We start from the raw sequence: 26,665 nt of genomic DNA, 5'->3' as shown, positions 1-26,665 counted from the left end.
TGGAGGAAGAGGAGGAGGTGGAGAACATTCTGCATTGACACAAACACAAACAGCTCCACATTAAAATCCTCCAACATTAAACACATTGGTGATGAACTGACCACAATGTAGGACTAATAAATACACAATTGCATTGTTGGGACATTCCTGTCATCATCATATTGGACAATATAGGAATATTATATGGACATAGAGTAATGATACTGTAGTGCAGCTGAACCTTCTGCTCTGTTCTTCACGTTCTCACTTGAAACTGCATCATGAAGCTGCTGCTGATTCTGTTTGACTGACAGCAGATACTGGAATCACAGAAATGTCCAAATACTGCAAACGTTCAGCAAACACAGCAGCTGTTGTGATACTGTGATACTGTGTGTCTGCCTGTATATTTCTTTGCTAATTTATCTATTTTATTGTTCAACTAGTGCCACTGTCACTGGGCTGCTGCAATCTTTAATATTTCCTTGGGGTTCAACACATTTTTCTTATCTTCAAAGTTAAATATGAGCTGCAAATATTCCTAACTAATTCAAATTAAGTTATTACATTACATATTAAAGTAGTCATGATATATATGATGACAATAACCATCTGTAAACTGGAACACTGCTGTTTCCATGCGATGATTCACCACATTAATGTAACAAATTCCTGGCTAATTAATGTTCATCATCCAGGGAAGCTCAGCAATAGGGAGGTTTGATTTGTGATTTGTATGTTGGAGTGTTTGAAGGTTTGAGAGGGGAAGTAACAAGCAACAAGTGATGTGTGATTAGTGTATTTATAATTACACACACTGTGTGTTGTCTTCATGTGATCTACACACAACATGTCAGCTCCTGGTCACTGACCTTTGACCTCTTCTTTGACTGTGCTGTCCCTGCTTTAGGTGAGGATAATATAATTGAGGGACACAACTAACGGCACACGTTCATGTAACCACCACAGCACTGTTTCTGATTTCATTTCAATTTTTTATAAGTTCTCATTCTGTGGAAATTCAGAGTTTGATAAGACAAGTTCAACTCAAGGGCTGCCGACCATCTCACGAGGAGCATCATTAGCAGCTAAGCACAAAGTTGTCAGACACTCATTGACCTTCTGCATATTTGGTTTTTTAACATAACAATCATACGAACATATGACGTATTGTAAGAGACACTGTGTCTGTAAAAACACTCTTTTTACAAACGTGATGAGAAGTGACATCACATGTTTTCATAGCTGAACGATCGTAGTTTTCTGGTATATGTAGAACATTTCTGTCAGCTTAGAAACGTGCTTCTTTCTGTCAACTCAGCTCTTTTCTCCCTGAAAACTTTGCTTTTTACTAACTAACATGAATCCACTGGAGCAGGAAGTTCACTCTGATGGAGGAAGCAGGAGGAAGTAATGAGCATCAGAAATTGAAAGTAAATGTCAGACGTTGCTGACGATTCAGACGATGCTGCACGGTGAGAAAAACGCTTTGACATGAACTTATTTCAAACTGGTTTGCCTCCACACACACACACACACAGAGCAGTAACAGTCGGATAAACACGCTGACAGAGCAGCTGTATTTCTTTCCACTAGCATTCTTATGCTAGGTACTAGCATGTCCATGCTGGACGTGGAGACATAAATTGGTCATTTCAAACTGAAAGCTCAATTCCTCAGGTCTGACTCATCACTGGGAGTGCACTGCTTAGACCGTGTGTAATTACTGAATTTTAAAGTTGTCACTGTCTAGATACAGTAAAATAATGTTTGTCTCGTGGACCATCAGGGCCAAAACACCTCCAGCCAGCTACCTGTTAAAGCTAATGTTACACTGTAAACCACTGTGCTGGTCACAACATGAGCAAATGCACCAGCTGCCTACACATCATTGATGGAGGAGACATGTTTGATGTGGACTAATTTCCTCCTTTTTCCTGTCTCTGACACACACACACCAACACACACACAAACAGTGACTTACTTGGGGTCAGTGTGTGTGGGTAGCTGAGAGGTGTGAGTTTAATGTATTCAAATGTAGTTTTTCAAGTATAAAGTGTCTCTGAGAAACTGAAAGATGCAAAAAGTATTATAACCGTCCCCAGTCTCTGTTTATTCCAATGATTATCTTGTAGATGAGGACTCAGAGATCCCATTGGAGGACATGGGGTGAAAACCCTACCACCTTCTGTGTTGAAGCCCTGTCCATGTCTCTGTTTTCTGAGTGACGCTGAGGACAATGGGGAATTATCAAAGTTTCCCAAAGCAAACACTTGCTCCAACAAGCTGTACCTGCTCACAGAGCACAAATCATATGAAGACTTTAAAAGTCACATGACTCATGGCCTCATAGCCACTGAGGGTTTGGATTGGTGTGATCTGTCTTGTGCTTGTAATCGGTGTCCTGTTGAAAGCTGTGCAACTGAAGACTTTTTTCTGTCTTTATCCCCCCACCACCCACCAATTTGCGAGTGACATATTTTATAATACAAGTAATTGCAGGTCTTAAAGTGTTCTGTTTGACAAATATGCAGGAACACATTGTGGCCAAAATTTCCAAATTGTCGTACTGTTGGATTAATGGATGGTCTTCCAGAATAAACTGCTGTTGTCACTGGTTTGGTGACTATATATCATAATTTAACATGTTACATAGTGTCAAGACCGTGACTCCGCTCCGTGTTGTCCTGGTGAGCATCTGTCTCTCCCTCCCCGCTGCGCTGCCTATCAGCCTAGACTCCCTACACCTGTTACCTCCCTTTCTTAAGCCCTGGTTACCTGTTGTTCTCCGCCAGATTATCTTCCTGTTTCCCCGAGTGACCAGTCTCCATGTTCTAAGGCACAAGCCAGAAGATAAGAGTTGTGTTTTGTTGATACTTTCTGTTGATTTGATACTTTGTCTGTTTAGTTGTTACTTTGTTAGATTCCTGCTCTATTTTTCTCCCAAGGTTTTTTCCCGGCCGTCCTTAGTTGTCCTGCACCTTTTGGTCTCCACATCGTCACCACCCCGGCTCATCCATTACTCATTCTCTTAATAAATTAACATTGCTTCCCACTCCTCTGTGTTCTGCTCCTTTTGGGTCCTGCTGATTTCTAATCCTGATAGATAGAATATTGGTTTAGATTTGATGTGCTCAGTGTATCCCAAGTGAAAGTACTAGGTGTATAATATGGAAGAGGATATTTGCAGAAATGACAAACAGGACTTGATTTGCAGGTTTATTGACTGTTTTTTTTTCTCACATGAAAATGAAGTGCTGTCATTACAGAAATGGTGAGTATGAACAGAAGGAATAATTACTGTGAAACAATCTGAATTAATGGCAGAGTTTGTAGCTGGTAGATGTACAGAAAGAGGCAAGAGGTTGCAATGAAAAAACACTCCTCTAAAAGGAGAAGTACTACTTCACTCTCTTTACTCAAGTACTAAGTACATGCTATAAAAAAATGCACTCAAAGTATAAAAGTACAAGTACACCACTAAGAAAAGAACGTATTTACACAGTATTGAATTTTCATCTGCTGACTGCAAAAATGTCCGTGTCTAGTTCAGGTTTGTTTGACAAAGTTGAACATTACGTCACCCAGTGGACTGGTGTGTTGTGCTGACGTGTTTTAAATCATTTTTGGAAGTTCGACTTGAATCACAGCTCCAAAGGCCATGTTCATCAGAGGTACACAATAAAACAGCAAAGTCAAGAGTATTAAAAAAAAAAAACACAGTGAATAAGATTCAATGACTATTATGGATATACAGGATACGCAAGTTAAATCTAGGAATGGGTCCTGCAGCGAAGCATGAAAAGAGGCCTTCGGCTAAAAAAAACCTTCCTTTCTGCTCTTTCTTGCATCTTGTGAACTGTGAACACTTTTCTTATAGGACTTTGCTTTGATGTTTTCTCCTTGACTTAGATTTTTGCTGCCTTGTACCTCACTTGTAAGTTGCTTTGGATAAAAGCTTCTGGTAAATGACTAAATGTAAATTATTAAAACCAGGATCGATAAGCTTCAACATTATCAGTTCTGATATCAATACTGAAGTAATTAGGAAAATCGTTTATTGAAATCCTTTATTATTGCAGACTAACAGTTAACTTGCACGTTTTATTTCAGCAACTCCGATTGTGATTAAGACATTCATCTGTTTTTGCTATTTCCAGTCCAGAGAGGTCTGTCTGATCCTGTGTGTGAGGGTTGGAGGCAAAACCAGGGGCAGCACAGACACAAAGAGAACTGAACCTTTAAAAGTGTGGTTACACTTTACTAGAGACAATACTGACTATGCCCATGTGGTTCAAAAGCAACAAGTCTTTGGCATATAAGGACAGAAACATGAGCAATCAGAGAGGAGGAGGATGGAGGTGTCGAGAGAAGAGAAAAGTGCTGCTGGATGCATTAGCAGGACGTCTACATCTGGCTTCCTGGTGTCAGTGGTGTTCGCAAAGTTTGTCCTGGTAGTATTCAGTTTTCCGAGTTCCTGGATTTGCACCACTTCCTCTCAGAACCCCTGTGCATGGCAGCAGTTTTTACCTGGAAAGAGCTGGAAATTGCAGTAAGTTTAGACGTGTAACACCTCAGTGTGAAGCTTAAGTAAGGTAGCTAAAATGATCTAAATGCTGTTTAAAAGTGGAATCCTGTCAGTGCAGCAAAGTAAACAAAACCACATGAATGATAGTGGAGAAAGTTGAACAGGATTTGAACTTTAATCTGTCCAACCACAAATTACACTTCACACTTTTCTTGCTCACCTGAGGATGGACATTTAATAAGACATTAAACATGATGCTGAGATAAACTCTCTCTTACTATCTGTTTGTCCTCACAGTTTCCCAGCATGCCTCAGCTGTTGACATGTATGAGGGGGACAAGTTTCTCCTGCTGCCCTGCGAGTTTAACACTTTGGACCCCATGAACCTCACAGTGGTGTGGAGCCACTACGATCAAGCCACAACCGTCAACCAGCATCACCAGGAAGGTGATGAACTTAAAAACCAAAACCAGCTTTACAACAGCAGAACATCGATGATGCCTGATGCTCTGGAAACTGGAGAACTCAGTCTGAATCTGACACAACTGCAACTGTCTGACAGTGGAACCTACACCTGCTCTGTCAGATCAGCCAGAGGAGAATGAAGAGTGACAGAAGTTCCACTGCAGGTCAAAGGGCAGTAACAACCGTAGTGTAGATACAGGTGATGCTTTTATTGGATATACAGTAATGCTGTCTGTAATGCAACGACAAGGGGGCACAAGCCAGTGTCTTGTTGTGTCAGTCCCATGTCTGCATAAATGCAGAGGGTTGTGTCAGGAAGGGCATCCGACGTAAAACACATGCCAAATTAAACATGCGAATCATGAGTTTTACACCAAATCTTCCATACTGGATTGGTTGGGGCCCAAGTTAACAATGACCGCCACTGGTGCTGTTGACCCTGTGGAAATTGGGCTACTGTTGGTCGAAGAAGAAGAGGAGGAAGGTGTGTTCGCAGGCAGAGAGAGAAGAGGAAAGCTAAGAATGTAGGACTGACAGTAGGGACTTTGAATGTTGGGACTATGACAGGGAAGGATAGAGAGTTGATTGACATGATGCAGAGAAGAAGGGGGAAATACTGTGTGTCCAGGAGACCAGGTGGAAAGGTAGCAAGGCTAGAAGCTTAGGAGCAGGGTTCAAGTTGTTCTACCATGGGTCAGATAGGAAGAGAAATGGAGTAGGAGTTATACTGAAAGAGGATTTTGTGGGGAATGTTCTAGAGGTGAAAAGAGTATCATGTTAGTGGTTATGAACCACAGGTAGGATGTGAGTTAGAAGAGAAGGAGAAATTCTGGAGTGAGTTAGATGAAGTGATGCAGAGCATCACCAGAGGTGAGAGAGTGGTGATTGGTGCAGATTTCAATGGACATGTAGGTGAAGGGAACAGAGGTGATGAGACTGTGATGGAAAGGTTTGGTCTTCAGGACAGGGCTAAGGACAGAGGTGAACATTTGTGAGCAGCAATATGATTTCATGCCTAGAAAGAGTGCAACAGATGCAGTATTTGCTTTGAGGATGCTGATGGAGAAGTACAGAGAAGGTCAGAGGGAGTTGCATTGTGTCTTCGTAGATTTAGAAAAAGCGTATGACAGGGTGCCGAGAGAGGAGCTGTGGTATTGTATGAGGACGTCTGGAGTGGCAGAGAAGTATGTTAGAGTGGTGCAGGACATGTATGAGAGCTGTAAGACAGTGGTGAGGTGCTGTAGGTGTGACAGAGGAGTTCAAGGTGGAGGTGGGTCTGCATCAAGGATCAGCTCTGAGCCCCTTCTTGTTTGCTCTGGTGATGGACAGACTGACAGATGAGGTTAGACAGGAATCTCCATGGACTATGATGTTTGCAGATGACATTGTGATTTGTAGTGAGAGCAGGGAGCAGGTGGAGGAAAATCTAGAGAGGTGGAGGTCTGCTCTGGAAAACAGAGGAATGAAGCTTAGCTGCAGCAAGACAGAATACATGTGTGTGAATGAGAGGGACCCAGGTGGAATGGTCAATATCAAAGCTACTGTCCACACTGGATGATACAGAGGAATCAGCTGTTTGATTAATGATCAGCATCTGTCACACAAGTTCATCCAAACACTGATTGTTGATTGACAGGTCATTCTCATAGACAGCTTATTTTATGATGACAGCTGTTGCTGACAGCTCCTTTTTTCACTTGATGTGTTCTACATAATCCAGGACTCATCTTTGTCTTTTTTCTGAACACAGTTCTTAATGATTCTGTGTTTCAAATGAGTTTATGACTGATCAGACCTCAAACATCTGAAGTGAGTAAAATGTTACACAGTACTGTAGCTTTTGTTTGGGTTGTGATCAGTTGCCACCAGTTAATTCATTTAAGTGTAACAGAGATAAATGATTGTCTCCTCTGCAGGTTTCAGGTGATGGATGAAACAGACAATGAATTGACTCCACTGAGTCCCCTCTGAAGATGGATCCATATGTTTGACTATTGATCTGATCTGACTCTGGATCAGAGAGAAAATGGAAGTGAAGGAGCTGATCAACAATGGATAAAGACAGGAGGACATTTTGTCTCCACAAAAACACTCCTTTGTTTACATGTAATTATGGAAATTTTACCACAGTGAACTTGATGTGTCATTGAATGAAGTCAGTTCTCTTCAAATTAAATAATAGAATTTTTCCTGGTTCTGTTTAAGCAGAAGGAAATGATCTAGGGTATTGTTTATTCAATACCTACCAATAGAAGTAGTTGTTTTAATAAAATGTTGCATGGCATGTTTTAATAAATGCAGCAAGGTGGTGTTTCATTGTGGCCAAAAGAAATCGCGTCTACCTACGAGGACATGAAGGAAGACAGAAACACAGAGGCCAGACAAGATAAACCTACAGGCCATGAGAGAGAAAACAGGTTCAACTTTAATCTGACAAATGTGTTTTTCTCTGAATAGGATTAATCATTTCTGTGGCCTGTAGAGACTGGGATCTTCATGAAGAACCAAGACAAAGCTGATGGGTTAACAGCTGTGATCTACATTATCTGCATCATTTCTGTTGTAAAAATGTTCGATTCATGGTTTTTAAAAAAGGGTTAGAAAAGGGTTCTTTTTAAAAGTTCATCTGTATGTGACTTTTATTTTGTCAACGGAAGTAGATGCTGCGCATGCGCCGATAACGTGACGAGAGGTGACTGTTAACGAGCTAGTGAGCGAATTGTGAAGAGAAAAGTTGTGTAAGAACAACCAGTAGTATCAGTTTTAGATTGTAAATCCCATAATCTGCAAGTGTACAGATGTTTCTGATGGACTGAGGGTTTATCAGCAGGAGACCTGCTCATTAATCTGACGGGGGGTAGTGACGGCGTCAACCGAGGGCGGCAGCTAGCTAACCTGCTAACCCCGCTCAACTGGATCAGAGACCACTTGGGACTGACTACAGCTATTCTGTCCTCTGGTTCGAGGACAGACACAGGGAGTAGCAGGATTTGTTGGACATAACACTCAACTGTGAAAAAAGGTATCACACTTTAGTTTGTTTGCTGCTCTCGTTGGAAGGAAACGTCCCCGAGCACCGGATCAGTTCTGCCACTGTTTTTGGTTTTTATCATTTTATTGAGTTTTTGATCAGAGGACAAAGTATTTGTCACTGAGGTCACACAGCCAGGACTGAGAACTGTTTTGTTTTTGAGACTGTAAAATTTATTTGACAACATTTTATTAGGGAAAAAGAGAAACTTAAACATTTAAGTATTTTACTTTTCTATTAAATGGGAATATACGTTTAATCTATGACTGTTTTGTTGTGTTTTTGTTTCTAATAATTTAAGGTGGATATCGCAATTCTGGTAAAAAGAGTTAAAGGGGAATTAAAAGAATGTACTTTAAGTCATATTCAGAAGATAATCTGCTTTTACATGTGAAACAAATTACAGAGTTTGACCCAAGACTAAAAATATTCAAGCAATAAAAACTGTGTTAAGGATTTTAGTAAAAGAACTCGCGTCTCCTCATCCAGCTAGAAGAGATGTGACGGGCTACAGACAGAATAGATGGATGGGTTATTAATAAAACACAATGTTTCTGCTTTTACTGTCCATCTGATGGAAATACTGTGGCTTTAGGATCCGTTCTCTAGATGTTCTTCAGCAGGACAAAGAGAAGATTACCGATAGTCAGGAAACACTGAAGATTAGTTTTAACATTATTGTGCTTTATAAAAATAAATGTGCTTTCATGTAAAACATCTTTCATGTGTCTGAGTTTGACGTAAAGAGTTGACTCTTCACCAGTGTTGTGTCGTTACTGTAATTACTTTCCCAGTAACTTACAAACCCAATTTCAGTAATTAGGTTAAAGTTGCTCCCTCTGAAAAGGTCTCATTACAACAATACCTGTCGGAACCTCATCAAAGGTTGATTTGAAATTTGATTTAATTTTGTGCATCACTATTAGCAGCACCATAAGCAGTGAGCTGGTGTGGAGGAAAACTGGAGTCCTGCTCCCAGGTCAAAGCTGACTCACCTGTGTGAGGAACCAGGTCACGTAGGACAGTTATTTCACAGTTTGTTTCGATTCCACGCCGGCTCAAAACTGTGTTTACAGCAGTGACTGGTGACAATGACATAAAACTGGGCCCAGATCTTAGATCATGTTCACAGGTTCTTTCAGCATCTGAGAGATTCTCATGAACACAGACTCGAATGATTTTTAATATTAATAACGTTTGTCTCGTTATGTCTGGAGTTTGTGCTCTGACAGGTTTCACACCAATCTGTGTTATAACTGTGGTTTCTGTGGTAGGAGACATTAGCACACACAGTGATTCATCAGTGGTTGTTAGTTTGTATGTTTATCATGTAAAACTTTACCAGGGCTAAACGAGAATCGTCTTAATACAACACGCTATAATTTATGAGTTATTATGAATGATTCAGTCTGCAGATTACAATCTGAGTTAACAAATGGCTTCATCATGTTTGTTTGTGACAGTAACATGATAACATGGCCTCACATACAGTATTTCAGGAGTTCATAAAGTCAATCAGTTATTGTTGGACATTAATAAATATTAGATCCAGGAGTGAATGAATCAAATATAAAAGACCTGTTGGACATTTAGTGACATGATTAATCCTGATACTTTGTGCACTTTTATCACTTTTCTTTTTCTGACATTAAAACCAGTTTGTCTCACTCTGACATACTGAAATTAAATCAAACTTTATTGATAGCGTGTTCACATCAACAGGACGTGGGTCAGTTATAAACAGTCCCCTTCACCCCTCGGTCTTCACTGCGCAGGCGCCGCTCGGTTGGCCTCTCAGACACATGCACGCGCAGTTTCGTCCTCTATCTGTGTTCTAAACTTCGGAAACGGCAGAGAGCTGTCTGATCCGGTTCACACTTGTGGACCCGGACCGGATGATGATGATGATAATGGTGTGTGTCGGCCGCTGATTGGCTGTTGGTAGAGAGACGCGCTGTTTACTGAGGCAGAGGAAGAGGAGGAGAGAAGACTGACAGCAGCAGCAGAAGAAGACGGACTTGTACCGGACTGACGTCGAACAAGAACCACATTAAAGAAGAACCCGAAAGGCAAACTTTCTCCAAACTTTGTGCGCGCTCCCGCTGCTACTCGGACACTGACGCGCATGCGCTCTTTTCTCCGAGTATAGCGGACCGTTTGTGTAATAGACCTCTGCGGTGACGTCATCGCCGAGCTGACAGGACCAGAGGGATCCTGATCAGGACCAAGGAAGACGGGAGCGCGCCTCCGTCGAACGCGTGCACATGAGCGTTTGTTTACAACATCAGGTGAGAACATGGACAGGTAGTTTTTACCTTCAGCGACACGTGACACACCTGAGGAATGAATCGATCTGAAAGCAGAACAGAGTTCGAACTCATCCGGAACAGCTGGAACACGAGTTCTCAGTTTGGTTAAAGGACACGATTCAGTTTTTCCTGTGTGTAACTGAGAACGTCTCTGACTGTGTCCATGTCTGTGCAGAGACAAACTGAGTTCAGCTTCTCTCAGCAGGTTATAGTTTATAAAAGAATCCTCACAGTCCTGTTTCTGAAGATTCACATGTCTCTGATGTGACCAATCAGCTTCAGACGTTTCCTCAGACGATCCAATCACAGGAGGAGCTGCCGTGATTGGTCCATTAATCCGTCTCTGTTCTGACCAGTGAGAAGAAACGTTTCTCTGATCTGAAGTGAGTCATGTCCAGTTAAAGTTAGGAGACGTCACCTTCATCAGGATAATTTAGAACAGCAGTCTGTCAGTGTCTTCTCCTGTTGACATGTCTCCACACTGAACTGCAGACAAAGACCTGAACTGAGGACAGGAATCCTGCTCAACCTGAACTCACCACAACCACTGAGCTGCACAGAAGGACTGAGAGTACAAGTACTCACCCAACAGGTACAGTACATGTCCAGACTGAGTGTGGTTACGATCCTGAAACTGAACCCAACACGGTGACTAATACTCACTGACACACACACACACACACACACACACACACACACACACACTGGTGTTAATCTGTGTTGTGCAACAGGCAGCCGCTGAAGCAACAGACTGAGAAGAAACAGGAAACACAGAACACGAAGAAGAGGAAGAAGAAGACCATGAGTGAGAGACGAAAGCTGCAGCAGGACGAGAGGCAGCGACCCTAACTACAGAGAGAGAGTCGGGATGAGTGGTGAGACACTTTAACTCTGGCTTTTCTGAGGACACAAACGTCCAGACGTGACACAGGAAAGTTTTTCAGCAGCTAGTGTTTAGTTTAGCTTTGAAGGTAAAAACAGCAGGAGAACTGATGTGTAACACGGTAAAAACACAAACCCATTAAACTGTGTCCTGTGTTAGAGTCTGAACCACGAATTACTGAAACAGAAACTGTCAAACTGCAGTTCGTGAAATTCTTTCTGTAAATTATTTTTGTGTCTGACAACAAACAGGTTTGACAGTTTTGAAGACACTACTTTTCATTATGTAAAATAATATAATCAGGTCTGATACTGTCCTTGTATACTTGTACTCATAGAACTTCTCTGACTACAAGCTCTGCTAAAGGCTTCAGACCCGTTTAATGACTGACAAGAACTGAGGGAGATCTAAGTGATTTTACGTCCATGTTCCTCTGTAGACTCTACAGTCTGTGTTTTCTGGGACTCTCCATCCAGAATCTCACCTCAAACCTGCGCTTTGTTCTGAAAGCTGCTCTGTTTATAAAAAGCTGTTTGTCGCCATGTTTGTTATGTTCTCGTAGGATTTGTGGCTTTTTGTTTACCTCAGAACTTCCAGTCTTCAGGTGTTTGCTCCGTTCAGACTAGAGTCTAGAAACCTGTGACAGGTGGTGGAAACGGTGTCTAAATGTGAACTGTCCCGTCTTTGGAAGTGTAGCACTATGAGTTATCAATATGAATATTGATAATAGGCCTCACACTGGAGCCTCACAATAATGTAGCAAACATGCACATTGTGAATAATTTCTCCTGGTTAAAGACACCAGATCAGTTATAAGAGATAAAGCACCTTAAAAACAACACATTTGGCCAAAGTGCTGGACACAAACATAACTACAGATAAAACGCACAAAGAATATAAATAAGACATTTAAAGGAACAAACACAAAAACAAATTTAAAACAAAGTTAAGAACAAATAAAAACAGTAAAAGCCAACATCTGAAATGAAGTTAAAGAGCCAGGGAGAAAAAATTAATTTTAAGAGACGATTTAAAAGCAGGAAGTGAGGTGACCTGATGTGCAATGGCAACTCATTCCACAATTTTGGGCCAGCGACTGAAAAAGCGCGGCCACCTCGAAGCTTCCTCTTTGTCTTAGGGCCGACTTAAAGTGAGTGGTGTCAGATGAATATTTAGTATATCAAAGAAACAAAATGATGAACAAAAAAAGTCTCTGATCCTCCAGAGAAGGTTGAGCTGAGCTTTCCAGCAGACATATATTAGAAAAGGAGGGTGTCCACTGTCCCTCCACTGGGAGACAGTGTAAAGGTCAGTGTGTTACCTTGGTGAGGAATCTGTCTCCGTGCTACAAATGGAAGTACTTGTACACTGTCTGGGAATAAAGGTGGTATCAGGACATTCCCTAATTAAAAGTTATAGACCAAGAATGAAGAAACAAAGGGAAACTAAATTTTTTTCATTTCTCACAAAATAAAACAACTTTTTACTAAATGTTTTCTGTTTTCACCTGAACATCTTGAGGCCTCAATTGAATCAATCAAAATTTGATCAAAGCTGCTTTTTGTTGTAATAATATAGTATATTTGCCAGCGAGACATTGACCGGTCCACTGTGTGTATCGAGTGTTAATAGGGCTGTGAATTTATAAAAAAAATTAAATGTGAGTAATCGCATTACTATCTGTAGTAAATCACATTCTATCTTCTCAGAACTTGATGTAAAGAGACACTTTTATGAGCACAGACGTAGACACATGGTAGTGATGGTACTGACTTCTTAAAGCTGATAAACATATGAGTTTATTAGTTAATTAGTTATTTTCTACAGCAGCAAAGTCACATAATACTGTTTGTCCCTCATCCTTTTATCTACATGAAGTTTAAAATGATTATAGAAATCAGTCACTATCATATTTTATACTATAACATTATTTCTTTTCCATCCGATGGGGTTCACAGATACAGCTGGGAGAGGGAAGGGCCAGGTTCAGTCCAAAATTATTCATACCCCTTAACTTTTTCACATTTTGTCACATTACAACCACAAATTTAAATATATTTATCTGGATTTTAACTGATAGACCAACCCAAAGTGGCACATAATTGTGAAGTAAAAGGATAAATGGCTTTCAAATTGGATGCGCTTAGCCTGAGCTATTGAGCTAAGAACCAGCAAATGTTTCACTCTGTAGATGTGCAAAGCTGGTTGAGACAATCCCCAAAAGACTTGCAGCTATAATTGCAGCTATAAAATTTTTTATTTAAAAAAAAAAAAAAGAAAGAAAGAAAGAAAATCATTTACCATTTTCCTTTCACTTCACATTCTGTACCACTTTGTGTTAGTGTATAAAATCCCAACGAAATACGTTTACATTTGTGGTATAAAGTGTCAAAATGTGGGAAGATTATGGAAATGGTTTTGTAAGGCACTGTCAGTTCAAACTGAATTACACTCATAGAAAACAGTGACAATAGTCAATTAGTTGACAAATTTGGAGCCAGAAGGTTTTAATTAGAGAACAACTGGGCTCCTTACTCAACCTAATTTAAAGGTTGGTTAAGTCTCACCATTCATGGGCTCAAATAATAACACTTTATTAGTAATGGACATAACTGATGGGTTGAAGCTGTATATGTGACGTGATAGAAATTTTCCCTCTTGAAAAGATTGTAGACAGAACTCAGCGTGATGAACCATCTCAGTTTAATACATGCCTGCATGGAGAAGAACATATGGATGTTGGGTGTTGTTTCTTCTGACTTGTGTCTCTCAAACCCCTTCTATTTATACTCAAACCCAAAACAGGAACCACCCTCACAAAACATGACTGAAGAAACCAGGTGCACAAAGTTGACAGTGATCACTCTTGTCCCTTTCTAGGTTATCTGACGATGTCAGTTCTGAAGCAATAAAACCTTTGTATTGCACCTTCTTGTAGATCTTGTGACCCCAGGACCCACTATCTACTACATTGCTTTGGGCCTTGTAACAACAAGGTGCCTCCTCTGATCTTCAGCAGTCCTCTAAACATGACACCCTGTGACTTCTTGTCCTCTTTGTGACCTCTTCAATAAGACCATCTTGGTTGACTATTAGATAATTATCTAACCATATGAATAAATTTACTTTCAGTTTTACACACAGATCTTTGCAGCAGGTCAAACTCAACACAACACCGGCAGCAAAGAGTGAAAGTACTGCATACTGGCTCACTTTGAGTACTGCTAATACTTCAAGTAAGTCTTTAAATAAGACCATGGACGGAAGTGTCTAGTGGCTAGTTCATGTCTCACTAGTGATTAGTTTTCAGATAAAAACAGAAAAAGTGGTAAATGTTTAAATTAACATATTTGTGTAGTGGATTAAAACTTTTGTGTACTACAGTAAGTACACAAACTTAAATCTACTTAAGTACATTTTTCACATATCTGTAATTAAGTACAGTAATGAAGTACTTGTGTGTTACTTTCTGCTGAATATTTCAAAGGAGAAAAACAGTAATCGGGTAACAGTGAAAAGTAAAAGATTTAAAAAGGCTCTATCGAAGCCAAACTACCACTTCTTTTAACTTTAATACTTTAACCACTTCTTTTTTATGACCTCAGCTTACACCATTATAACACCAGCATCTCTAAGTCAGCTTTGTCCACAGAGGATTTCAATTACACCCAAACAACTCATTTTAATTCAGGACCAGTAACAACTTCATACTACTCGAAATTAATACTATTCGAAACAAATTTATATAATGAGATTTGGTTCCTATTACACATCATGTTTTACATCTCGCCACAGATTTTCACTGATGTTCACCTTCAGGGACAAAAGCTTCAGCTTGTGTGTCCTCAAGTAGTTGATGGTGAATTCTGAATTGGAGATGTCACGTATTAGGAGAAGGTCTGGACCCAACCGCAAGGACACAGTTAGCAGGGTTTATTAAATAAAACACAGCATACAGATAAAACCAAAACAGCTTTATCTTGACCAGTGAGGGGGACAACTACATAAAGACATACACTAGACATACACATTGCCAAAAGTATTCACTCACCCATCCAAATAAATGAATTCTGGTGCACAAAGCAAGGTCCATAAAGACATGGATGAGTGAGTTTGGTGTGGAACAACTTGACTGGCCTGCACAGAGTCCTGACCTCAACCCAATAGAAAACCTTTGGGATGAATTAGAGGGAAGACTGCGAGCACTGTGTATTATGTATTTCATAAACACACTTCCCAGAAGAGTTGAAGCTGTTATAGCTGCAAAGGGTGGGCCGACGTCATATTAAACCCTATGGATTAAGAATGGGATGTCACTAAAGTTCATATGGGTCTAAAGGCAGGTGAGCGAATACTTTTGGCAATATAGTGTATAAAAAATATACTACTTTAACAAAAACTACAGGAACAGCAAAAACAGCCAATTAGTAGTTATGATTAACACCTAGTCGAGGGGGGTCACTAACAACTGACTTCTTAAAATGAAAAATCTGTTCTTTCTTGAACTTTCGTCTTATGAACTAAAAACACTTCTAAAAGCACTTTGCTTTGTTTTCTTCTTGACTTACATACTTCTGCCTTGTTTTTCACTTCTAAGTCACTTTAGATAAAAGTGACAAATGACTAAATGTAACTAAACATGGAGTTTATTGAGGATGTGATGCACAAATATTGAAATGTTTTGAGCACAGAGCATGTGCTTCTTCAGACTCCTGTTAATATGTTTTTATTTGTCCTGTTTGTGTCTCACTGTGGCTGCAGTGTGTTGTTGTGTGTTTTAATGTGTGTGTTTGTGTGTGAGGATGAGTGGTGGTAAGAAGAGGGGCAGTTTCCAGATCACCAGCATCACCTCAGACCCGAACCAGATTGCAGTCAGCCAATTAGCTCCCAGCATGGTTCTGAACATCCTCCAATCAGAAGCCTCTCCTTTCAACCGTCAGGGAAGCTCCTCCCAGCCGACCACACCCTCTCTGAAGAGGAAATACATCTCCCATGATGCCCCAGAGCAGGGGGCGGGGTCTTCCTCAAGGTTTAGGGTGGTGAGGTTGGCGGTGGGTGGGGCCAGCAGAGGTGGAAGGGGTGAGCCGTATCGCCGTGGGCGATGGACATGCACCGACTTTATGGAGCGACCTGAGGGGGCGGAGATCAGGCGTGTGATGAACAGCATGAGACACGCCCACTCACTGGAGTCCCTGGAAATGATAGGCCGAGACAGAGACAGGGGGTGGGTCCACTCCCAGGACACTTCCCACCTGCTGGCTCAGCCAGTCAGCGGCAAGGAGGAGTTGTCCAGCAGCCCACCCTCTCCAACACACCAGGAGCCAATCAACGTCCAGCTCCTGGACCAAAAGCCGCCAGTGAGAGTAGAGGGTATACAGTCCATCTCCCCTCCTCCTTCCCCCCGCCCACGAAAACCCCCTATTCCACTACGATTGGACATTGACGCCACGGGGAGGGTACGCACTTCAGCATATAAACATACAACATGTTACTGTTGGACGAAGTATACCTTTAACATGTGACCTGTCTCTGTCTTCAGTCTGTCCTCAGACTGTCCCACTCTCAGCCCAGCTCCCCCCCTGCTGGACCGTACCATCCCACACTGACCCCCATTCAAACTCCTGCAGCATTCAGTCTGGACCAGACGATGTTCAACCTGCCGGGGGATGACAGGTAACTTCCTGTTGTGGTTGTGTACTTGTGTTTGCATTGTATTCAGTGTTTTCAGTCTCATGTCTATCACAGGTTTCAGGAACTAAACTTTTATTAGTTCCTATATAAGACAGTATTGTCTGCTTACAGCTGCATGAGAGTTTGCTCATCCAGTCTGTATGTGTTTAGTAGCCTTGAAGTGGGCTTAGAACTGTGTTACTAGTTACCTGGTCCCTGTGTATCCCAGGTGAGATTATGTCCATAGAAGAAATCAAACACGTGACTAGTTGGTGTTGGTGTCACTGGTCCAGTTAGAGATTTTCATGGACAGGATTTAAAGCACAGCTGGAAGGAGGAGAAAGTCCAGTTTAATGACCTGAGAGTCATAGAACAGTATCGTCTGCATACAGGTGTAGACTGTCGAAGCTAAACAAGTTAAAACTGATTTGGCAGAAAATATCAGTGAGGGGAACACAAGCCTCTAAATGTTTGTGTACTACTGATGATATTAATACCAATAAGAATGCTGCTGCTTCTGCAGTCTGAGTATCACTAATATAACTACTACTGCAGTAAAGACCGTAGAGTTTTTCTCTTTTTATTGGTCTTTCTCATCAGCTCCACTGCTCTGAGCAGAGTTTTCTCCAAACTGGTCCTAGACTGGTCCTGGTGTATAACACACCCACGGGTTGAGTGCTAATGACCTGAAGTTAACACCAGTGCGACACAGCTGACCTAAATACCACAACACACACTTTCTGTGTACAGCACAATGTCAGCTGACTGTGGAAATAGACCTGTGGTGTGTTTCATTGTGGATTAAACAACAGCAGAATAGAGAAGCTATTCATTCACACAGTGTTCACACACACAACATCTGACTGAACTGTTTCTAAAGTAAAACTCACAGATTCATTAAACCAGATCTTCTCCGTCTAACTCAAGGTAAAAACCCACAATCTGTTTATTTGTGCAGTTGACTCCACTGTAAAATGTGAGTCTCTGTGTGTCCACAACACATGGCTTAATACTGAACCCTGAAGATGTCATTCACCTGCCCAGGTATTACAGTGATATTTAAACTTTCTTCCTTCAACAGGTGAACACATGAAGTCAACACATTATATTACAGTAATTATGTGTTTGAAAAACTCTTAACTAACTTCACATATTTTACTTATTGTACAATAAATATTGTGTAATTACTGTAATGTAGCTTTTTACAGTAATAATACTTTTTTCAGCTGACTCCTGTCAGTCCTTGTATATTGAGGTACCAGTACAGTCTCACGTTAAAAATGCATTAACTTAATTGTTTTAGTTGTATTTTCATATAAACTAGAGAACACGTCATTACAAATGCTCACATCAGGAGCAGTTTTCTCTGGGAATGAATGAAGCTCTGTCTGTGAGTGGGCAGCAATCCCACTGCTTTGTTCCTATTGGCTGAGACAATGAGTGGGCAGGAGCTGGAATGAGGCACCAGCCACTCAGAGAGAAGAGTATGAGTGTGTGTAGGACAGAGACAGACTGCAGGACTATACATGAAAACCTGTCTCTAGTTTAAAGTGCACATCTGGACAGACCGAGGCAGCTGCTTTCGGTTGGATCAGGACTCGGGGGGTCATTATTAGGAAGCTGTGAGTTCACACAGAACGAGCCAATCACAGAGCTCTCTATTGACAAAATGGACCTTAACAAGGGACATCACAACTTAACAAGGCTTTAAGGAAGGACAACAAAGAATCTGAACCATAACAAGAACATCCGACCTTCTGATTACAGACCCATTACACCTTACTGAGCGACAGCTTAGAGTCTGGACAAGGGACGAATAATTGTCTGTCCCTAATGAGGCACAGGAGGCTTTAACAATGGACATCAGAATTTAAGGAAGGACAGAGGACTTTATTAAAGGACTATATAGATTCTGGGCATTAACAAAGGACTTTAACGAAGACCATTAGACTCGTGTCTTTGATTACAAAGCCTTCAAGGTACATCCTAATTGGATGGCCATTGCTGATGCAGGGACAGATGACCGTAACAAGGGACGAAAGCTTTAACAAGGGCAGAGAACAAAGGGAACATGAGGCACAGAGGATTTAAATAAGGGACTACACAAGGTCTGGACTTTAAAAATGGACTACAGTTATTACCAAGAGGCATTACTCTGCAAATAAGCAAGAACCTTAAAGGGGACCAGTGGACAGTTGTGATTGGTCAGCCTGTTCCTACTGAGCTCTGATTGGATGTTCATGTCTAACAAAGGTCTGTGATTGGTCAGAGATGTACGGTGGCGCAAAAAAAATCATCTCGGGGGGGCAGCAGCCATCCCCCACCTTCTCTGAATCCCCCCCACCTCCTCATCCTCAGCGGCGTCCCCCATCGACCCCACCCCTCCCCCTCAGGAGACTGCAGCTTGTTGCTAAGCACCCAGAGACACCTGTTGTGTTAAGAGGGAATAGAAAGGTCAGAGGTCATGGTTCAGGTGTCAGGGAATCCTGGCCGGGCACTGGGCCGATGACCATGTCCTTGAGGGCTCGGCCAATCACTGAGATCCATCCCACAACCACCTACCAGTCACGGCCTCACAAGACCCTGTCAGCTCCTCACCCTCATCGGTCGGTCTCTGGGCGAGACTCGGATGCCACAATGACGTCACTGCTGTTGTTCTGTTACAGGTAACCATGGTAACCAGGTGGCGAGGCAGGGCTTCTTCTGCAGGTGTGGTCAGCATCACCTGGAGACACAGAAACCAGCAAATCAGGAGCTGTGTGTAAAAGTCTGATGTGGTTTACTGATTAATGACTCACCTGTCTGTGTCTCCACAGTGTTTCCAGCAACAGTCTGATCGCCATCGATAACAAGATCGAGCAGGCCATGGTAAGTCTGTCTCTGACTACTGTACCACAGCTGGACAGATGTTCTAGATGTCCCCCTTAGTCAAACACTAAGACACATAAATCAGATTTGAATTATAAACTTTGTCCCATGCTTTTTTTTTCAGATTTAAAAACACAATTCATTAAAAACTCAACTTTATTATGTAAAGTGCCTTGAGGTGATTTTCGTTGTGAATTGACGCTGTGTGAATAAAGTTGAATTGAATGTTGCTACATTTAACGTTTTGTCTGCATCTCTGTGTTTCATTGTGGAGGTAATTGTTCAGCTCTTTACTGACTGACAACATCAAAACCAAAGGTGTCACAGTAAGATGTATAACTGCTCCCTCTGCTGCTCAGTCAGAGTGATGCATCTGTACAGTCACAGGATCTTTGTCCACACTCTGAGCTCTGTGTGTGTGTGTGTGTGTGTGTGTGTGTGTGTGTGTGTGTGTGTGTGTAGGACCTGGTGAAGCGTCACCTCCTGCTGGCCGTCAGGGAGGAGGTGGAGCTGCTGAGGGAGCAGATCAGAGAACTGCAGGAGAAGAACCAGCAGCTGGAGAGAGAGAACCACATCCTCAGAGCTCTGACACACACTGTACAAAATACTCACACAACGTAACACACAGTGCACAATATACACACAACACAACACACGATATGCACTAACAGATAAACTACATGAATGAACCAGAACATTAGGACCAACTGTCTAACACGTTTGCCATGAAACCAAGTCTGACCCTCTTAGATCTGGACTCTGCAGGTCTCTCTGGGGGATGGGGCTCTGTAGGATCTGATGCCAGGAAATTGTTTCTGTCCTAGAAGCTGAAGATATGAGTTGGATCTGATCTGATCCAATTTATCCCACCTGATCTGGATCATACTGATACCTGAAGAATCTGATCTCACGTTTCTCAAACTGTTCCTGAATAACTTGCCGTGTTCAGATGTGGATCCTGAACAGCTCCTGAACCAGGTTTTCCAGCAGAATAGGATCCAGACCATCACCCTCCCTGCGCCAGGTCCAGGTCTGACTCTAACCTGTGGAGTGTTGGAGCCTGGACTGTGTGACTGGTCTGAGGATACATAACTTTATTATCAGCAGGATGCTGAACCAAGTGTTGTTGTTGGTTCCTGGTCCTGGTCCCTCACATTGAGCTTGAGGTGATCCAGTCCCCTGGTCCTCCTCTGAAGTTTTAACAGGTCTTGTTACCAGATTATGGATCTCACAGGTTTTTAAGATGTGGATCATCGCTTTATAACATAACTCATATTCCTAAGAATGTCATTGTCATGGTAACTAGTTTAACAGGCCGTAACCAGACTAACCAGGACTGTGGTAACCATGACAACAGGACTGTTTTCATCATGTTTGATATGTAGTTTAATGAATTAATAAATGTCTAAGTGAAGATCAGACTGCTGCCTGCTGGGTTTTATTGTTGGGGGGTTAGGAAAGGAAACAGGAAAGGAAACAGGACAGAAAGGAGGTTACAAATACATTTACTAGTTAGACGCTTTTATTCATAGTGACTTACAGTGAGGTACAAAGCAGCAAAAACACTTTAAAGATGTTAAGACTCCAGAGGTGATGATTGAGGCTGAAGTGAAAAACAGAAGAAGAAGAAACAGAATCTGAAGCCAACAGTTCACTTTGTTTTTATTCAGGTTTGATTTTAGTTTTCCCCTTTAATCTCTAATTTTACTGTGATTTTTATATTTGTACCTTGATTCTGCTGGTTTCTCTGGTTTAACTGGTGAATTAATTATTATCTGTAGTTTAACTTCTTTTACCGTAGTACATGTAGTAAAACTACTCTGGAAATACTCCTTGTTTGTTCTGTAGTTTGGTTGTGACTGCAGAAAAAACCCACTGATGCTGAGTTTAGGATCAGTGATCATTCTGCTGCTTTTCTATGTTTGACATTTACTCTTGGGTTCTGTTGAACACGTTTTACATTTATCCACATTCAACGTGTTTGCATCAGATTTATTAATTTTCTGGATTCTGATCAGTCTCTGCTCCACAGAAATAACATAAACCCCGACTGTTGTTACCAAGACGGGATCCGTTAAAGCGAGTGGCTGAATGTTCATGGTTGTTGGTTCTGTGTTAATATCTGTGTTTGTGTGGCAGTATACTGTACTCCACAGTATTACAGTATTATACCTCAGTACCAGAGTAAAAGTACTCTGTGGTTGTGTTCACAGTAAAACTGAGGAGTGGAACAGAAATATTCCGATGACCAGTCTGGATCAGCTGATCCACACTTCAGCTGCTCAGGTAACAACCAACAGAAGGAAGAGTGAAGAAGGATCTTTAACGTTAAACCTCTCAGTCTGACGCAGCCTCTACAGCTGAGAGTCACCAACACGGAAACTTTCCTACCAAAGCATCATTCTCTGTTAAAACGGAGAATGGCAGGACATGTCCTCACACTGTCCTCTGCAGCCTCTCAGTCTCGTCACTTCCCTAATGATCCAGGTGTGTCTCTCTTCTCCCAGTCCGTGCACATGATGGGATTACATGACCAGATTTACTAACAGTATTCAGAGAGAGCTGCACTGGGGGCTGGTGGTCATGTGATCAGGGATTTAAGGTGTCGGGTCCAAAATCGTGTTATACGTTCATCACCAGGAGACACCAGGAAGTATACTAACCATCCAAGTTGTTCAGTGACTTTTGGTCATACATACATTATGTTTCCTGTTTCAGCTGCACCATAAGAAGCTTTTAATTTGAAGGAGCAGTAACAGGAAATGTGTTGTCAGTACTGCTGCTGGGAGAGTGACAGCTGTAAACCACAGTAAACGTGAGACAGGGTTTGGTGTGTTTGTATTGTTAAGTCTCAGATTAACTGTAGAGCAGTGTGCAGCTACTGGTCCTACCAAAATAAATTACCTGTAATATCCTGTTCATGGCGGGTCTGGAGGCTGTTCCAGTCATTGGGTGAGAGGTCCAGGGTGGACCCCCCCGTGACCAACACAGAGAGACATACACAGACAGACAAACCGTTCACACTTACATTCACATCTACAGACAATTTTAGATATATAAGGAATTTCTTAAGCACTTAAGCTGCAAAGTTATATTTTATTGCCATGATAATGTCTCATTTGACATATGGTCTCACAAGTTGGTCACAAACCTTTAAACCAACCCCAAAACGATTCTCATCGGTTTACAAGCAGGCACTTAAAGTCCTTGATGAAAAAAAAACATTATGACATGATCATTATTGTAGCATTTTAGGCAAACACTGTAAAACTTAGAGATGCCAGCTTGGTCTTTAAAATTCTCCATTGTCCTGATCCACCACCTCTGTCTGAGTCTTTCACACAGAGTAGAAGTCTCACAAGATCTGCTGCAGCTTAAATTTTCTTATTCTGATGAGGAGAAGTTCATTTAGCCAATCAGCTTTCTCTATGAGAGCTGCTAGTTTCTGGAAAATCATACCATCACACATCCGAACTTTGGATCCATATAGGTCCTTCAAATACGGCCTTCAAACATGGTTAAAGGTCTGAGAACATAACTCCTACTTAGCTTTCACCTTATCCTGGGTTTGCTTGCGTAATTGCATATTTTGTGTTGGATTTGTGGCTTTTACTGTGCTGTTGGTACTAATACTGTTAAATGTTAATTTGTGTTTCAGTATGTTTTACTTTATGACGTGTCATTATTGTGTTTTACTTGGCATTTAATTGGTTAATGTGCATTGTCCACATGGAAAAGCTGCAGGGAGGTGCAGGAGCTAACCCAGTTTAATCTGTTCATTTAAAGTGTTGAATTAAAACAGTAAATTAGTAAAAATCAATCAGATCAGTTGGTGTAATAGAGTCATGATGGTACAGCTCTGAGGTCATGCTCCGTGGTGACATCAATAGTGACGTAATCGTTCTCTTCATCCACACGGTGACCTCCTCCATCATGCTGGGTCAGCGCCATGGAGACGGTTGCTTTGCTTCCCCTCCTCCTGCTGCAGCAGGTCAACACCATCAGAACGGTGCAGATGCAGTACGAACAGAAGACCAGGAGGTGGAGGAAGAGTCTGATCACAGGTATGCAGGGAGCAGGAGGAGGAAGAGAGGGGGAGGGTGGGGGAGGAGGGGAGGGAGTAGTGGTAACAGTGGAGTTTCCAGATGAAGTGCAGAGAGTGTTGGTGTGAGGATCAGAGGTTGGAGGATGATCTGTAGAGAGGAGGAGAATCTGGTTCAGTGATCAGTTTATTATCAGTCAGAGTATCAACAGGAAGTGATGTCAATGTCCTGACCTCTGACCCTCAGCCTGCTCTGAGGAGACGGTTGGGAAGCATCAGTAGAACAGGAGTAGAGACCTTCATCAGACTGTTGGACGTTTCTGATGGTGAACTCCTTCACTTTGACTTTGTCTCCAGTCACTTTGTCGTTCCGTAGGAAAAAAGCTGCTCGTGTGGAGCCATCTTTGTTTTTGCAGCGCAGAGTGACATCACTTCCTGCCACCACAGGAAGTGCAGGGATCTCCAGGATCAGATCTTTATCTGGACAACACAGACAGAGACATACAGAGACAGAGTTACTGCTTCCAGAAGTTACAGTAAACAGATCAGCAGCATTATTACAGAAACAAACCTTTACGAGCGACACTGATGTTGATCTGGTCTGTCCTCTGTCCTGAACTGGTTTCACACCAGTAAAGTCCAGAGTATGAGGACAACAGATCAAGAAAACAGGAGGAATCTTCAAACAGTCCAAAGTCCTGATGATCTGCTCCACACTCCTCAGTCTGTCCTCCTCTGGTCCTCTTCACTGTCCATCCATCAACTGTCTGTCCATCTTCAACACAACTCAGAGACACTGAGTCTCCACTGAAGAACTGCTGAAGGTTTGGACTGACGTTCAGAGACACTGGAGGACACACAGAGGAAAACATTGTCTTATGTCTGTTATGGGACTCTGCATGGAGACGTGATCAGAAACTGCTATGAAGTGTCAAAGTCCTGTCAGTGTTGGTTTTCACCTCCATCATCTCACCTGCAGAAACAGTGAGTCCACACAGCCGCAGCACAGACACACCTGGGACAGGAGGACACAGGTTTAAATGCAGCACTTTAGTCAAGAGACATCAGACCTGTCACCATAATTAGTCGTATTGCTATGAATAATACATTTATGGAAGGTTCCACAGCACAGTGGTCAACCTGGTTAGAGAAACCACATAAAGACATCAACACAGCATCATGCAGCACATTGTCAAGGAAAGACATGTCCAGGACACTGAGCTCTGCTACCAAACAGGTTTGTTCCTCCCCAGTCATTCTAAATCATTATACATCATTATAAAAACAGGTGGAATAAATCAACACGTAACAGATGATGCAGGGTGGATGTCGACAAGCAGTGAGCCTGAGAAACCAGAGGCTGAGCTGGACCCTCTTCTGTAACTCTATAGAAAGTCTGAACCTCAGCCCAGCTGAGCTTTAAACAGCAGGATTGTTGTTTGTGCAGCTGTCAGCAGGTTAATGAACAGGAGACAGCTGGAATACAAAGCGTTCACACACACAATTAGGTGAAAACTACAAACCACTTCAGCAATAAAAGGGGAAACACGACCTCCACAAAGTGACATGTGGTCAAACTGAGCTGCAGGCTGGACTTTATAAATCTGCTGTGTTGGTCGAGTGCTCTGACGGTGCTACACACTCTGTACATCAGGAGTTTGATGCAGGGAAGCTGCTCGTTTCCTGTGGAGTGACCTCGCTGCTCACATCAGACTCACTGATCCCCAAACTTATCACATTACGTGTTGAACTACTATTTTACATTTGGATCTTTTACTGCATAGTTAATATGTTCACCAACATTAAAGCTTCTTTTTCCTCGTTCACAGTTAAAAGTCGCTGAACTTTCAGCAAAGCCTTAGGAAAACAGCGCGCAGCACTTTTGTTGTTTGGTCATGTGACAAAGTGAAACCGAAGCAGGTGACACATGAACTCACACGATGCAGTTTCCTGTGTGAAAGGACAGCGGGCTCAGCTCGCTTCTCCTTTCCAATGGACAGTTGTTCTCAAGTTCCGAGTCCCCTATGTCCGTCCATGTCCCATGCTGACCACTGACCATCATCATCATCATCATCAGTCTAGTCACTCACACTGCAGCCATTGGGAGTCTGTTAGACACTGACGAACTCAGACGCACAAACGTGTTTCACTTCAGTCGCTGGCGTCTGTCTGGCGGCATTTTGTGAATAAAGACACAAAACTACAACGGTTTCTGGAGGCTTTGGATCCAGTTTCCGCTCAGTTTCCCTGCATTGTAAATGTGTGTTTTCTGAAGTGTGTGTGTGTGTTTGACTCACCGAGGAGCAGGGAGGCAGGTGCAGTCTTCATGGTGTCTGGAAGACGACTGAACAGACTCAACACTTCCTATAAATGAACTGTCAGCGTGCTGCTGTCATCACACTGGGTGAAGAGTTTCTTTATGAACACAGCAGCTCCAATATGCTGTGAGGTCACCGCACTCAAAATCCAGAAAAGTCACTGCAATAAGCACCTGAAAGAAATTCAATCAGTACAAAGAGGCATAGAATTTAAAAAGTTGTTATAGGCTTTGTTTGATTCACACTTGACAGTTTTACCTTGTGCATAATGGGAACAAAACTAATCCCTGAGCTACAAACGCTGCACACTAACAAAACTCAGATTTCTGGGAAAACCGATCGACGCGCTTTTGTTTTTGCGTTTGTGGTTCTGCATCGATCAGACTCAACTCTGCAGCTACACAGCATGTGTGTGATGATACACTGTCCCATTTTAAAACGCCTTTCCCCATGTTACCACCTGGACACCAAGCCTCCAAACATGGATCCCTCAGGACCCAACAGATCACAAGACTGTTTGGCACCAGTTATAAAAAAGAGCTTGAGGAACATGTCACATAGAAAAACTGAGG

At 42.1% G+C, this 26,665-nt stretch overlaps 2 protein-coding genes and 1 long non-coding RNA gene across 4 annotated transcripts; 2 read left to right on the top strand and 1 right to left on the bottom strand.

The window, feature by feature from the left end:
- The first annotated feature begins 3,957 nt into the window (after positions 1-3,957).
- Positions 3,958-8,722, top strand: LOC137137358 (uncharacterized). Its single transcript, XR_010915710.1, has 3 exons — positions 3,958-4,531; positions 4,805-5,171; positions 6,889-8,722. It is a non-coding gene; the product is annotated as an uncharacterized lncRNA (long non-coding RNA).
- A 983-nt stretch (positions 8,723-9,705) lies between these two features.
- On the top strand, positions 9,706-21,154 carry LOC137137354 (TSC22 domain family protein 4-like). 2 transcript variants are annotated; one of them, XM_067523529.1, is made up of 7 exons: positions 9,706-10,695; positions 10,805-10,904; positions 11,044-11,187; positions 15,957-16,651; positions 16,735-16,868; positions 19,682-19,733; positions 20,196-21,154. In XM_067523529.1, exons 4-7 carry the CDS (start codon positions 15,998-16,000, stop codon positions 20,352-20,354), a joined length of 999 nt encoding a protein of 332 aa, XP_067379630.1. In that variant the 5' UTR covers positions 9,706-10,695; positions 10,805-10,904; positions 11,044-11,187; positions 15,957-15,997; the 3' UTR covers positions 20,355-21,154. The 2 variants fall into 2 exon arrangements, with proteins under 2 accessions (XP_067379630.1, XP_067379629.1); XM_067523528.1 differs by adding an exon at positions 14,328-14,431 and having other exon boundaries at positions 9,706-10,904.
- A 1,601-nt stretch (positions 21,155-22,755) lies between these two features.
- On the bottom strand, positions 22,756-26,169 carry LOC137137356 (uncharacterized). The gene is made up of 5 exons (XM_067523533.1): positions 26,073-26,169; positions 24,749-24,790; positions 24,347-24,622; positions 24,010-24,255; positions 22,756-23,926 (listed from the first exon to the last, which is right to left on the bottom strand). Exons 1-5 carry the CDS (start codon positions 26,101-26,103, stop codon positions 23,577-23,579), a joined length of 945 nt encoding a protein of 314 aa, XP_067379634.1. The 5' UTR covers positions 26,104-26,169; the 3' UTR covers positions 22,756-23,576.
- Positions 26,170-26,665: the final 496 nt, after the last annotated feature.

This window comes from Channa argus, chromosome 12 (genome assembly GCF_033026475.1).
Source record: "Channa argus isolate prfri chromosome 12, Channa argus male v1.0, whole genome shotgun sequence".
Classification (NCBI taxonomy): domain Eukaryota; kingdom Metazoa; phylum Chordata; class Actinopteri; order Anabantiformes; family Channidae; genus Channa; species Channa argus.
This window is presented reverse-complemented; position numbering and strand designations above follow the sequence as displayed.

Bases quoted from the DNA above. Each gene is read 5' to 3' on its own strand.
- LOC137137354 (XM_067523529.1), top strand. From the start codon at position 15,998: ATGAGTGGTGGTAAGAAGAGGGGCAGTTTCCAGATCACCAGCATCACC. The intron at 16,652-16,734 runs GTACGCACTTCA...CTCTGTCTTCAG, and splicing joins ACATTGACGCCACGGGGAGG to TCTGTCCTCAGACTGTCCCA. The intron at 19,734-20,195 runs GTAAGTCTGTCT...GTGTGTGTGTAG, and splicing joins ACAAGATCGAGCAGGCCATG to GACCTGGTGAAGCGTCACCT.
- LOC137137356 (XM_067523533.1), bottom strand. From the start codon at position 26,103: ATGAAGACTGCACCTGCCTCCCTGCTCCTCG. The intron at 24,791-26,072 runs GTGAGTCAAACA...CTCCTGTCCCAG, and splicing joins ACCTGCCTCCCTGCTCCTCG to GTGTGTCTGTGCTGCGGCTG. The intron at 24,623-24,748 runs GTGAGATGATGG...TGTGTCCTCCAG, and splicing joins TGGACTCACTGTTTCTGCAG to TGTCTCTGAACGTCAGTCCA.